Genomic DNA, 14,312 nt, shown 5'->3' with positions numbered 1-14,312 from the left:
TCACAGGTAGGAGGTATCTGAATTCAGATTTGAACCTGGCATCTCTCATCTCTAGGCTTGGCTCTCAACTCATTGACCCAAATAGCTTCCCCAATTCATGGTATTTTTAACTACAAATCGGGATTAAATTACTTAAGTCTAACTATGAATAACTTTATATTAGGATTCCAATGAAAGGATAACACTACTTCTTTATAAATTCCTTTTATGCAAATTTGTTTTTTATTTGGGAAAGGGCTTGTGAGTATAGTGAAGAAATTAGATGAGAGGTGTTCAATACTTAGTATTTCCAATGTTCTTTGGAATTTTTTCAATATATTGATCTCCTTTTTGGTTGATTCTGTTTTCTTGTCCCTTTCACAAAATATGTAAACATTCTACAATCTTGGGCTTTCCAGTTTCTATTTTTTATGTTTAAGAGCCATGTTTCAATAAGCTTGAAATTCGAAGAGAGCATAAAAAGTGAGAAAGGAAATTGAATCTTCTAGCCTTAAATAGGATCCCTTAAGACATATTTATACATTTATTTCAAATAGCCATTCCCAATTATGAAAGATTGTTGTAAAAACTTGTTTCCATTTTCCTTTTGGATGCCTTGGCATGTTTGACAGAATATATTCCCACCAATTTTTACAAGTTTAAAATCTGGGACCAGTCAACCCCTAGACAGTGCTAAAAAAAATTTTATTGAATACATGAGTAAGGAGGGAGATCAGCTGAATTAGTCAAGCAAATCATTGCACTCTACTTAAAATAAGTGGCAACATGCTATACTTTAATACCATGCATGAATTGAATCAATCTGTTACAGAGTTAAGACCAAGTGAGGAAAAAGATTTTGTTTTAGTTGTCCTTGAAAGCTATTGGATGAATTAGAATTACTTTGCAAAAAAAAAAGATATTTGGATATGTTAAGCAAATTTGGTCACACGAGTTATTCCTAAAATTGTTGACTAGTTCAAAACCCAAAGGATTTGAGCATCTAGTAGCTGAGGGTGGAAGCCTTCTAAACAAGTCCCTGGGATGAAATGGCAGAGGACAGAGCAGAAGATCCCTGATCCCAGTCTCAGACTCTGTCTCGTTTTCCTTCCCTGCCTTTTGGCCAGAAGAGGTTCTCATTAATTTTGGAGAACTAGAGTCTTTGGACTTCTTCATTCACATCCTAGCAATGTCTCTGGGACAGCAACAGCTGATAGCAACATCAATGTTAGAACTGAGTTCAGATTAGATAAGATGAATAAAGAAGTCAAGACTCTGGTTCCCAAGGAGCCCAGCAGAAAAGCTACAAAATACATAAAATGAACATCTTGAGAATCGAAGCACACAGACTTCTAGGAGATTTGGGTGTCCTTTCCTATATATGTTTTGTAAGCTCAAGCTCCCTTTCCCTTGGAAAGTTTTTTACTAGTGGGAGAGTACATCACAGATATTAGCGGGGATGGTTTATACCAACTATTCTTGTTTTTTATTGTAGTTATTTCATTTATTAGGTGTGTCTGACTCTTTGTGACCCTCTTTGGGGTTTTCTTGGCAATGATTACTGGAGTGGTTTGCTATTTCCTCCTCCAGCTCATTTTATAGACAATGAATGGAGGCAAACAGTGTTAAGTGACTTGTCCAAGGTCATACGGCTAGTGTCTGAGATTACATTTGAACTCAGGTCCTCCTGACTCCAGGGTTGGCTCTCTGTCCATGGCACCATCTAGCCTCATTCTTATTGTACAACCCTAAAAAACAGCCTTTTTTTCAAAGCTAGTTAAATCTAATTGGTTGATATCAACTGATAATAATAGGAAAATACATTGGTGGAGGCTTATAAACTATAGCATTAGAAGATTATTTGCAACCCCTCAGAGTTACTTCTAGAACCCTGGGGGCAAATGTGCTTATTCTCATTGATTCATTTGATTCTCACAACAATTGATCAATCAACAAACACTTATCATATGTTTAATACTAATGTTCTAAGTGCTATGGAAAGTGTAAATATGTGAAGTCTTATTGACATTATATTGTCCTTGACTTAAAGAATGAATGGATGAATTTAGTGTATTATAGAGAAATGACAGTGAAGCAATAGTCAAAGGTCATGCCATAGCAGTCTAACCTTGAGTTAACAGTCTTTCTGTTCTGTTTCTTGCCTTATTCCTCTGTAAAATGTAGATAATGAAAATATCTTCCCTGTTTACTTCATAAAATTGTTTTAAGGATGAAATTATATGCAAAAGCATCTTATAAACTTTGTATAATCTGAAAGTAACTTGCCAATGAATTTTTTTAATCCTTACTTTTTTCTTAGTAACACCCCCAAGACAGAAGGGCAAGGGCTAGACAAATGTGGTTAAGTGATTTGCCCAGGGTCCATAGTTAGGAAGTATCTGGGGCCAAATTTGAACCCGGAACCCAGGTCCTCATGACTCCAGGCCTGGCATTATATCCAGTGCCACTTAGCTGCCTCTCTCCTTTTTCTAAACCTTTAATTTCTGACTCTAAGCAACTCTAAGACAGAAAGACAAGGGTAATATCAATGAATTCTTTGCAAGAAAGGAATATGTCAGGTGAAATCTTTATTATATATATGCTAAGGGACTGGTTCTTTTTCTTAGGCCTTTATAAAAGAATAAAAAGATGCAAACCAAAAATTGAATCCTACATTGTGAATCATTTCGCCAAAGAATAAATATTCTAATAAATTGCATATTCATTGAATTCATCAAAGTATTCCTAAACCTCCACATTAGCATCCAAATGAGGGAAATAATACTATATTCATCTTTTTGTTCCAGCTTTTTTTAATTTTCAAAAAATTAAAAATTTTGTTTTATTTTCTAAAAAAGAAAACTAAAGTGTATTTATATAGTGATTTTGTGTCTATCCTTTATTTTTTTCCAAAGAGTACCAATAACATTATGGGTGATGTCTGAACTTGTGAGTGAATTGGATTTAAGTGAGGTGGAGTCCCATGAAGACTTCCAATCATTGAAGTCTGTGGCAAGACAAAAGGCAAGATGACTGGTTTCAGATGAAGTGGAAGACCTGGGCACCTTCTGTGTCGGACCAAGCTCCAAGGGCTCCACAGCACCTGCTTTAGCCATCTTTATGACAGTGGAACAAATTGTTCTCATCTGCCCATTCCACTGGGAGAATTCTGCACATATTTGGGGTTGATGTCCTCCTAAGTCAACTGAGGGGTTTTAGGTCTGTTGGCTATCCTCAGCCTAGTGAGGTGTAGTTGCTTTACACACTATAGCTTATTGGAGCCACCAGTGAGAGTAGGGTGTATATTGGATATCTCAGGGAGAACTGGAACCTCTGGTGGGAGGATCAGTGTTCTGTGCACTAGGGTGCCACCTAGCTGCTCAGGGAGGACTAGCACCTCTGATGGGAAAGCCAGTGTTCTGGGCACTATGGCGCCACCTAGTTGCTCCAGGAGGACTCGCACCTCTGGTGGGAGGCCCAGTATTCCGTGCACTAGGGCGCCACCCAGAGGCCCAGAGACTAACACCTCTGGTAGGAGAGCCAGTGTTCTGTGCACTATGGTGCCACCAAGCTGCCCAGGGAGGGCTAGCACTTCTGGTGCTGAGCCTTTTCCAGGGTACCTGTGATGTCTATCTTTCACAGGAGTGTGTGTGTATTTAAAGAGAAGATCTACCTTTCTCACCCAGGCCACTCAAGAGCCAGATGTCACTCTGATCTACATGGGAGCTTTGGCCTGCTCTTTTTCCAACATGGGCAAGTTTGTTGATTTTTTTTCTTCCCTCCTTTCTTTACCTCTTTCCCTCCCTCTTCCCCTCCCTATCTCCTTCCTTCTTTCCTTCCTTCCAAACTCTATCTTCTGTTAGAGAAACAACTCTATGACAGAAGGGAAAGGACTAGGAAATCTGGGTTAAGTGATTTGCTTAGGGTCACACAGCTAGGAAGTGTCTGAAGTCATATTTGAACCCAGGTCCTTCCAATTCCAAGCATGGCTCTCTATCCTCTATGCCACCTACCTGCCTCTACAGATATTTTCATATCAACTATTACTTTGTCTTTCAGGATTGAGTTTTTGATTGACTGCTGACAAAGTATACAAAAAAGTTAAGAACCCCTGTGAACTAATATGGTTCAGAATTCTCTAGAAAATTTTATTAATATTTTTTATACTCAGGCCTTTACTGCTGATTTGTTGTACTTATGTAACATTTTTATTTTAAACAAATGGACTGAGGACAGTTTATCTGTATGAAAGTTATTCAACTGAATGAAATGAACTTGAAATTTATTTGACCAGTTTCAACATTTTAAAATATAAATACAAAAGAATTAAATAAACCATATTAAGAAACAGTGCAAAGGCAATTAGCCAAGTAGAGCATTCACAGAAATATATTATTCTATCATTATTGTTTATCCTATAGCCCCACATTCACTTTTACAAGTATTGTGAATCTATACAATAGATTCCATGGGGGCAAGGGAGTATGGCTAAGTAAGACTTTATATAGTTCCTATTAAGAACATACTTGGGGAAATTACCAAGATACTGTCGATGTGAAGCAAAGGCAAACCCATTTAATATTTAAAAATTATGGTTTGGTATTCATAGGAATGATAATATTGTGAGATATTCTGCCATTCTCAATCTCATGCTTACCTTCATCACTGTACAACTGTCTTTGAGACATGGTATGCCCCTGATACTTATATAATATTTTAAAATTAATGATACCTCAGGATAAGCCAGAGAGCTTAACAGTCTTAAAAGTCAACCATATACCACGCAGTTTCCTTGATCCTAAGGAATAGCAATTAGGAATTTTTCCTAAAATACATTTCCATTAAAAAGTAATGCTATTCAGTCCTTTTTTTTGAAAGGTTCCTAGAGAGTTGAAAAGTGCCAGTGAATTAGGTTGCTCAAAGATTAGAATTTTTGTGTTAAGTGGTCTGCATAATGCCTCCTTCCTTTCCTGTGACCAAACTTTTAAACTGAACTAAAAGAACCAGAATCAGGTCTTGGAATTTAGGTCTAACTGGTTCAAGGTCCACTTACACATTTCAGTTTATCCAGTATCTTTCAAAGTTGACCTATGTAAATTGCTGCATTTCATATTGTTTAATCTTTAGGCTAATACAGAGCAGAATTTGGGAGTTCATTGTATCAGCTAGCATTTCCTAAGTTATAGCTTGAAACAAAATACAACCACTGTTCTATACAGAAGAAAAAAATTACATTATAGGAAATAAATAGATATGTTTTTTAAGTTGAACAAAATGTTAATGGTCCATGGTATTTAACTTATATACATCAAGAAGGACTAAACTCACAAAGACTGTAATTAACAGTTGTTGCATGTTATGATAACAAAGGAAATAAGCATTGTCTAGGTTGTAATCACTTATACATTTTACATTGGTACTACATAGATTATTTACTTAGTATTCCTATATTTTTTAAATGCTTAAAAACAGCTCTCTTTGAAAATAAGAATGACGACTCAAATTGCAAACAAATGTGAGCTCCAAAGTAGCTTCTGATAGATCTTCTCTAATAGAATTTTGAAATTCTATTTTTTCCCCAACAATGCTTGGGCCTTGCCAGTCCTGGATCTCTTGTTTCCAAGGACATGGAGCTCTAAATAAGTCAGCTTCTCACATTGTGTAAAAGTAAAGATTCTGATACTCTTCCCCTATCCAGCACTGTGCTAGAATTTTTTTAAAATCACATTTGCTCAACAAAATGGAGGCTCCCCCTCTTTGAAGTCCTTCTGAGAGAGATTCGGTTCTTGCTGTTACAAGGGTCTTCCTTCTCATTAAACCCATGTTGTTTTCCTGAGAAGTCATGCAGACAAACATCACCATTCTGGACACTGAAGGAGACTCCATTCCTTTCTGTAGAGGCATTTCCTAGATAAAGATTAGCAGGTTCATTTCATATGTTAGCAGTAGTAACCATTTACTAAAAGTTGAGACCATTTCACTACACCCTGCCATATGCATTACACAGAGAAGCTTCCTCCTTAATAGTTATAGGGTATAGTTATATTTTACTTTGGGATTGGAAAATCATAGGCATAGATCTAGAAGGGACTCTAGATGAATTGGATTGGAAAACCCAATACATTTAATCCAATCCTCATATGAATCCATCCAATTTCCTCGAGGAGATATGGATTGCCAGTCGAGCATCCTAGGCTTCCTCTGCTTTTTTTTACCCCCAAGAGACTGGGTCTGGGTCTCCCCTTGGTTGGAAATACACAGCTACCACTCATGGGTCCTATCTGAAAAACTGATGAGTATGGAAACTCCTGCTCAGCTTTACTGACCTGGACTAATTTAGCCCTCTTTAGACAAACTAGAAAGTCTTTCACTTCTAAGATCTCACCATACTGGTACCGTACTTGTGTGTACGTTTGATTGGCCTTAGCTTTGTTATAGGTCAGAATTCCTTTGTTCAATCAGTCCATTAGCCTTAGCCTCTTAGCAGCAGAAACTACAGGTGAGAGCACAATTGTGTATTAACATGCCATCTTCAGTGACTCACTACACATCTGTGACTCTCCTCTTTGGAACTGAATGTCTTGTGTGTGTGAGTGTATATGTGTGTGTGTGTGTGTGTGTGTGTGTGTGTGTATGTATGTGTGTGTGTCCCTGGAATAAGCTGATCTTGATTTCTTTTGACTCTTCCTCAATGCTTAGAAAATAATTAATCCCATCACAATTATCATAGGAATTGGTGAGAGTTCTCACCCTAAAATAGTATCAAGGTGTAAAAGATCTGGCATTAATTCCATCCTTCAAAGGGACTGAACCTTATACATTTTTTTCAGAATCTATGTTTATTATGGTACACATATAATTATGGTGTACACACACACATATATGGTACAATAAGGTACAAAGAACCTACTGACTTTGGGAAGTCTGAATGTTTTTTGGGCAGACATACTAACTACTTAAACTATTCAATAAGTCATGAAGGGTGATAAATAGCATGAGAAGAAAAGTCATTCTAATAATTACTAGCCAAGAAAATTGCAATTATTCATAAAATAACAATAGAAATGTTAAGAAACGAAAATGTCAAGATATAAAAGATAAGGCTGAACAGCCCACTTTTGTAAAAGAAAAACAGGTGGGTACTTCTGATACAAGTACCAGAATTCCTTGGCTTATGAAGCATAGCAACTAAAATCTATCCACTTAATGGTAATATAGGCCATGTTTTATCTGTTAGTATTATGCAACTGAATATTGACTAAAAGCAATATCAGAAGAAAGGATTAGTAAATAGGATAAGTAACAAAATAGCAAGGTTTAAGCATAGAGGAAGTGTCTAGTTAAGATGTCACAGAAATTGGTGTGGTTATTTGATCTTTTCAATATAGCTCTCAAGGAGCACAGTAATGGGGTTTAAAGATGATACTCAGTTCAGACTTAGCAATGTTAAAACTTTGCATTTAGTCACAGTTCACATGAGAAGTGGATATTCTTTTGGAAATTAGTTCCATTGTATACCAACATGAATCAAATTAGATGACTATTTCTCTTTAATAACTGACAACCATTTGAATGAACAAGTTGTATGTAATTATTCTTTGGGCTTAGGAAGGATGTCACTAGAGGATAAATTGACTTTTAAAAATACATAAAAAATAGCTCGAGAAATACTAGATGGAGATATACATACCATTCCCATTTGCGTGTACTGAGCAATCATTATTCACTAGCAGGGTGGTAGAATTAGTGGAGTTACTGTTTGATTGTAAGGAATTTGAAGAACTGGACACTCCTTGGTTTACAATCTGCTTCTTTAAACCATTAGTAGCAGTTCTACTCCAGTCTATAGCAGAATAAGCATTACAGAAAATAGTGCAGTTTGTTCAAGCAAAAATGCAAGGGATAGGTATATGGGAGATAATGAATTCTAGAAACTATGATCACACTTCAAGAGCTTACAAAGGAATTACATATTTCAAGACCTTATTGTTAAAAAAAACCCCCAAAGTTACTGATTCTGTCTTCAACCCTGGCTAATAAACCTAATCATGATGTCTGACTTGTTTGGTTAGTTTGGCTACCAGTCTGATGGATAGAAGGCACCCTGGCTATAATGACCATATGCTGATTAGCCATGACTACTTAGACACTGACCTTGGTTGGACTCTTTGTAATGCATTCCAGTTTTTCTCTGGTTGCAGACTCATGGCTTTCATCAAAAATCATAAACCTGTATTGGTGAACCTATAACACAAGTGCTGGAGGGGGCTGCTCCCTTCCCCCTTTCCATGTGCACCTGAGAACATTTCTCTCATCACCTGCCCCTCTGCATAGCAACCCAATGGAAGTGCTTCCTCTCTCCCCTGTCTGGGGTAAGGAGGGGAGAAGGGAGGGGGGAGGCTCACATATGGCATGAGGGTTACAGTTTAGGTATTTGGTCTCTAAATGGTTTGCCATCATTGTCATAAACCATAATATTTATGGAAAATGCCTCAAAATAGATTTTTCTCATTATTTATTAAAAACAAATCTTAGGGAAACAGCAAGGTGGTTCAGTAGATTCCAACTGCCCCTCTCCTAGAGTTCTGGGGGATTCCATAGTGCCTCCCAGAACTCCAAGAGAGGGGGCAGTTGGGAATTCTGTGAGGCATCTTTGACCCCACTTAATATCATGGATGCTACAGAACCTATATATAGTATTGATTCTAAGACTGAAGTTAAGGGTTTAAAAAACAAAATAAAAAAATATGAGCCAGGTGCTTGATTAACCAATTCATAGGATTATTGAATTGTAGAGTTAGAAGGACCTTAGAGATCATCTAGTCCAAACCCCTCATTTTATAGATTATTATTATTAGTTTATATTTTCACAGAATAGTAAGTTAAGGTTTATGAGCACTTCCTTCACAAAAATTCTATGTTTCAGTGTGAGTATTATTTTCTCCATTTTGCTAATTAGTATACCAAAATCCCAAAAGATGAAATTCTTTGCTTTAAATCTCAAAGGTAATAACAGAAAGAGCTCAGGTTAGGACCCAGGTCTTCTAAATCTAAGTTTTTATGTGTCCAAGGGGGGAAAAAGACAAATTAAAACAATTCAAAATATGCTAAGAACTATATATGGAAATTGGTTTGCTCATCTACAAACTGATTAATAATATTTGCCCAATCTAGAATATAAAAGTTGAATCTACAATTAGCTTAATTTTTTAATTAATTTTTTACTTTAATAAATATTAGAAAATAAGTTAAAATGGTCCTTCATGAAATATTTCACTAATTTAAAAAATAACTTTTTTTTAAGTAACAACTGATTTTGAACTTCATTTCAAAGATTCAAAAAAATTTCAAAGCTGGTAGGTATCTCAATGGCCATCAATTCCAACCCATACCTGAATAAGAATAAACTCTACAATAATCTCAACAAATGGTCATCTGGAATTTGTTTAAATACCTCCAATGAGGGAAAACCCACTTCTGATTCAAAATAATGAACATTTGAATAGTTCTAAATGTTAGGAAATTATTTCTAAATTTGCTTTTTTGCAAGTTTCAGCCTTTGCTGCCAGTCCTGCATTCTTACTAGGTAGGATGAACCTAGTTCATTCTTCTTCCATACCACAGTCCTTTAAATAATTGAAGGTAGCTATCTCATTTCTCTTAAGTCTACTCCAGGCAAAACCCCGTTCCTTCCACTGATCTTCATATATTGTTACCTTGAGACTCTTTGCCCCTCTGGAGCCTTTTTAGCTTCCTAATGGCTGTCTTATAATGTTGCACTCAGAGATGAACATGATACTCTAGATGCAGTCTGTAGTATAGAAAAATGATTGCCTCTTTATTCCTGGACACATTACCTTTCTTAATACAAAATAATTACATTTACTTTTGTGGCTGCTATATCATTTTTTATTCATATTGGGTTTGAGGTCAACTAAAACCTCCAGATCTTTTTCAAACAAATTGTTTTCTCACCATTCCTCCAGAGTCCTTCTGAAGTTGAGTCTTTGAAACATATGGCTTTACATTTATCTCAGTTTTATCTTCTGTGAAATGAGAAGGCTGATCTTCAAGATCCCTTCCACCTCTAAATCTAATTTCATATTTTAAAGTTTAGTCTGGTGTTTTTGCTTGCTGAGATCTTTTTCAATTTTGACTATTAGCAGTGTCTAAGCATTATGTCACCTCCAGATCTAATAGACATATTATCTATATCTTAACTAATTCATTGATACAAATGTTAAACAACAGAGATCTCTGGAGCATTGTACTGAATGTTTCCAAGTTGACCTTGGATTTTACATAATAGAACAAACTCTTAGACTGTTGGACTATTAACAAATATATTTGAAATTTTGTTTTTAAAAAAATTGAACATTGTTCAATTGACTTTCTTTGAAACTGAGCAGGTTTCATTTGCCATTTTGCAGATATACTGACCTATTTGGAAACATTGTTTTCTGCTTTTGGGTCCTAATACATACATATATATATACACACATATATATATATACACATATATATACACACATATATTTATACAAATATATAATCTCTACATAATTTATCTGAAGATACTTTACAATTTAAATGAAGAAGCTGCTTTTAAATGTAATGATATACAGTGTATTTTTACCAGAATTTTCAGCCAGCCTGTATCTGCCACAACAAAGGTATCTTCTCCACTGTTTCCGGACATTTTCCTTTGCCACACAGTAGAAGATGAATATGAAGAATCCTTTAAAAAAAAAGGAAAAGGAACTTAACAGTTTTATACTTTTTATAGGGTTAGATGCTGATGAAAGGTAAGAGTAATTTTATAACTAAGTCCTAAATGATGATAAATTTCTATTTAATATTATTTTTTAGTATTAATAACATTCAAATATTATTAATATTATTAGTAGAATTCTGTTTAATAGACACTAATGTGATTTAACAGATGGATTCTATAAAAATAGTTTTCAAGAATTGGATATTTTCAAGTTACTATGGAAGTTTGCTAGCCAGAGGAATCTCATGACTTTGTAAAGTGAATAATACTTTTAAAAAGTGAGTACTCTCCTTGTGCCAACACTTCTCCTCTGTTCTCCTGCCAACTTACTGGTTTCCTAGCCTTGATTTCAAGATAGGTTTGCTCCTACTGTAGTTCATATTTGTTTTGTCAAGAAGATGGCTGTCTTGAATGTTGTACAAATCATAGGATCATAGATTTGGAGTTGGAAGGGACCTTAGATGATATTTAATGGAAACCCTTTATTTTATGGATGACACTCAGGACCAGAGGGATTCAGGGACTTGCCCAAGTTCATAATGTAGTAAAGGGCACATCCAGGATTTGAATTTAGCTCCTCTGACTCCATATCCAGGATTCTTTCCACTGCATTGCAACGCCTGTTCTGATTTCTATCAACATAAACATTTTATTTCATTATCTTTTTTTAAGTTTGCTTTGCCTCTCCTTGGGCCTCAGTTCTACTTGAATAACTATCTTGGATATTTCAAATGGTATCTAGGCATATACATACATGTCCAAGACAGAACTCCTTATCCTTTCTCCTAAACTCGCTATTTGTTTGAACTTCTATAATTCCATTGAGGGTACCACTTTTCTTCCAGTCACCCAGGCTCACAACTTTGGAGTCATCCTGAGCACTCACTATATACATCCAATCACTTGCCAAGTCTTGTCTGCTCTACCTCACAGCAGCTCTCATTTCTGTCCCCATTTTCTCAATTCTCATAGCCGTCTCACTAATTCAGGTCCTCATCACCTTTTGCCAGGCTTATTATTGTATTAGCCTTTTAATTAGACTCTTCACTTCAAATCTCTCCTCTCTCCAACCTATGCTTCACACAGCTACCAAAGCATCATTCCCTAAAACACAGGTCTAAACATGCCATTCTTCTGAACTTTACTGGCTCTTACTGTTGTGTTGTTTCAGTTGTGTCTGACTCTTTGTGATCCCATCTTGGGTTTTCTTAGCAAAGATGCTGCAATGGTTTGCCATTTCTTTCCCCAGCTCATTTTACAGTTGAGAAAATGGAGGCAAATAGGATTAAATGACTAACCTCAGACACTTACTAGTTATGTGACAGTCACATAACTAGTAAGTGTCTGAGGTTAGATTTGAACTCATGAAGATGAGTCTTCCTGACTTCAGACCTGGCACTCTACCCACTGAACCAACCTACCTACCCTATAGGGAAGCTCTTCTTACCTCTAGGTAACTGATCTACTTGACATTTTTAAGCCCTTTACAATCTTGCTTCAAACTAGTTTTTTAGCCTTATTATGCATTACTCTTTCATGTAGTACTCACTCAAGCTAACCTGGCCTTCTTGCTGTAACTCACACATGATGCTTCCATCTTTCATCTCTGTGACTTCCTCCATGCTGTCCATTATGCATTAAATACACTCCTTCCTCATCTTCCCTTCTTAGAATCCCAAATTTCCTTCAAACATCCTTTCAGGGATATGTTTTGCATGATAATACATGTATAACCCAGATCAAGTTGGTTAAGAGCTCTGGGAAGAGGGAGGGAAGGGAAGGAGGGAGACAATTTGGATCATATAACTTCAGAAAACTTATGTGGAAAATTGTTTTTACATACAAATGGTAAAATAAAATATCTTTACAAAAATAAAAAATTAAAAGCTATAAAATTAAAAAAAATTTTAAATGTTAAAGATGAAAAAAAAAAAGATCCTTTCAGGGTCCTCCTTCTATCAAAGGCTTTTCCTGATTCTCCCCAGCTTTCAGTGCTTCTCCTCACAAATTACCTCTTTTTAAATGAGCAAAGCATTAATAGAATGCTATGTTTCACTTTTGTCTTTGTATCCCCAGGACCTAGCACAGTGCTTGGCACACAACAGGTACTTAATAAATGTTTGTTGAAAGAAAAATTACTCTTCTCAGGTTGCAATGCAACCACTTGACTTGCCATTTAAATTAGGAGCTAATCTATCATAATAAGGACACTATATGCTGGAATGTAATTTGTGGATAATTGTGATTTATGGAAACAATTTGCCAGATATTCCATTTACCTCATTCTAAATATTGTAAGTTAAAATAGAGACTTCATGTAACCCACAGGAATACTTGATGCTTTCCAAGCTGAACAAAATAAAGAAAAAGAGCCACAACGTACAATTAAATTAATCTCAGGTTGAGATTTCTGGGAAAACAGGAGAATGATTTGTTGCTTTGAAATAAATGGAACCATAAAATGACATTTTTTGAGCCAAAAGCAATAGAAGAATGAGATGAGGAAAGCAGATGGGATCACAGTCAAAGTTAAAAAAGTAATAGTTAAGAGAAAGGCAAGTCCAGAGACAAAGTATTATTGCTGATAAATTTCTAAAGGGTCTGCTTCCATGCTTTCTACTGCCAAAGTAGGGTACAATCATAAAAAACTAACCAAGTCACTGAATGATAGCATATTACTATTATTTTAATAAAGTGATCTTCACAGCTAAAGAATTTTCTTTTGGAATGTATAGATGTAGCTGTGTCTAACTTTAAAAATGGGGAGCTATCGACTTCCGGGTTAAGATGGCGGCAGAGTAAGAAGCAGCTCTTAACCTCTCCTGACCGAAACACACAAAACTCCTCAAGGGGACATAAAAACAAGTCCAGACGAACGGAGGAACCCCACAACAGGGCACAGCGTGGAAGGTACGTGGAATCGAGACATTTCCAGGCTATAAAGGGCTCTCACTTAATCGCGGGCTGAGCAACCGCCCCACCCCCACCCCCGCCACACTCATCAATAGCTCCGAAGCCAGCTAAAAAGAAATAGAGCAAGTTTGGGGCACCCATCGAGTCATCAGCAGCTCCGGGACCTGTTCCTGAGAGCAGCAAGACTTAGGACCCCATTAAGTCAAAAAACGCACGCGAAATCTGAGCGCGGGAGCAGAGAGTGGACGCTGGGCGCAGGCGTGGGTGGAGGCAGACACAGCCAGGAACTAAAGCTCTGAAAACGTGAGTGGGGAACCAGTGCAGACGGGTATACGACTGTGGAAGCAGTGCCCTGAGACTTGTAAAGGAACCTCCTGCAGAGGATCAAGCAAGGGGGTCCACCAGGGGGCTTGACCTTGGAAAAAACCAGAACTCAGACCGCAGGAACCAATAGACCACGAACAGACACTGAGCGTGAGGATAAATCTGAGAAGCTGCTGGGCTAATGATGGCTACTCAGTCACAGGAAGTTCAGAAGAGAAAGAATAATAATAACAAGAAAAAGAAGTCTTTAACACTCGACAGCTTTTACACAGAGAAAATCCAGACAACCGAGCAAACAGAGGAGGAGAACAAACAAGCATCC

At 36.7% G+C, this 14,312-nt stretch overlaps 1 protein-coding gene across 1 annotated transcript in view; it reads right to left on the bottom strand.

The window, feature by feature from the left end:
• Positions 1-5,701: 5,701 nt before the first annotated feature.
• The window catches only part of ADGRG2 (adhesion G protein-coupled receptor G2), a gene marked incomplete at its 5' end in the record, with an annotated part of 120,660 nt that continues 112,049 nt past the window's right edge, over positions 5,702-14,312 (bottom strand). Inside the window, 3 exon segments of the mRNA XM_044666951.1 lie at positions 5,702-5,886; positions 7,670-7,822; positions 10,616-10,717. Of these exon segments, the coding sequence (XP_044522886.1) occupies positions 5,702-5,886; positions 7,670-7,822; positions 10,616-10,717 (440 nt within the window).

Source organism: Gracilinanus agilis, chromosome 3, assembly GCF_016433145.1.
Source record: "Gracilinanus agilis isolate LMUSP501 chromosome 3, AgileGrace, whole genome shotgun sequence".
Classification (NCBI taxonomy): Eukaryota; Metazoa; Chordata; class Mammalia; order Didelphimorphia; family Didelphidae; genus Gracilinanus; species Gracilinanus agilis.
This window is presented reverse-complemented; position numbering and strand designations above follow the sequence as displayed.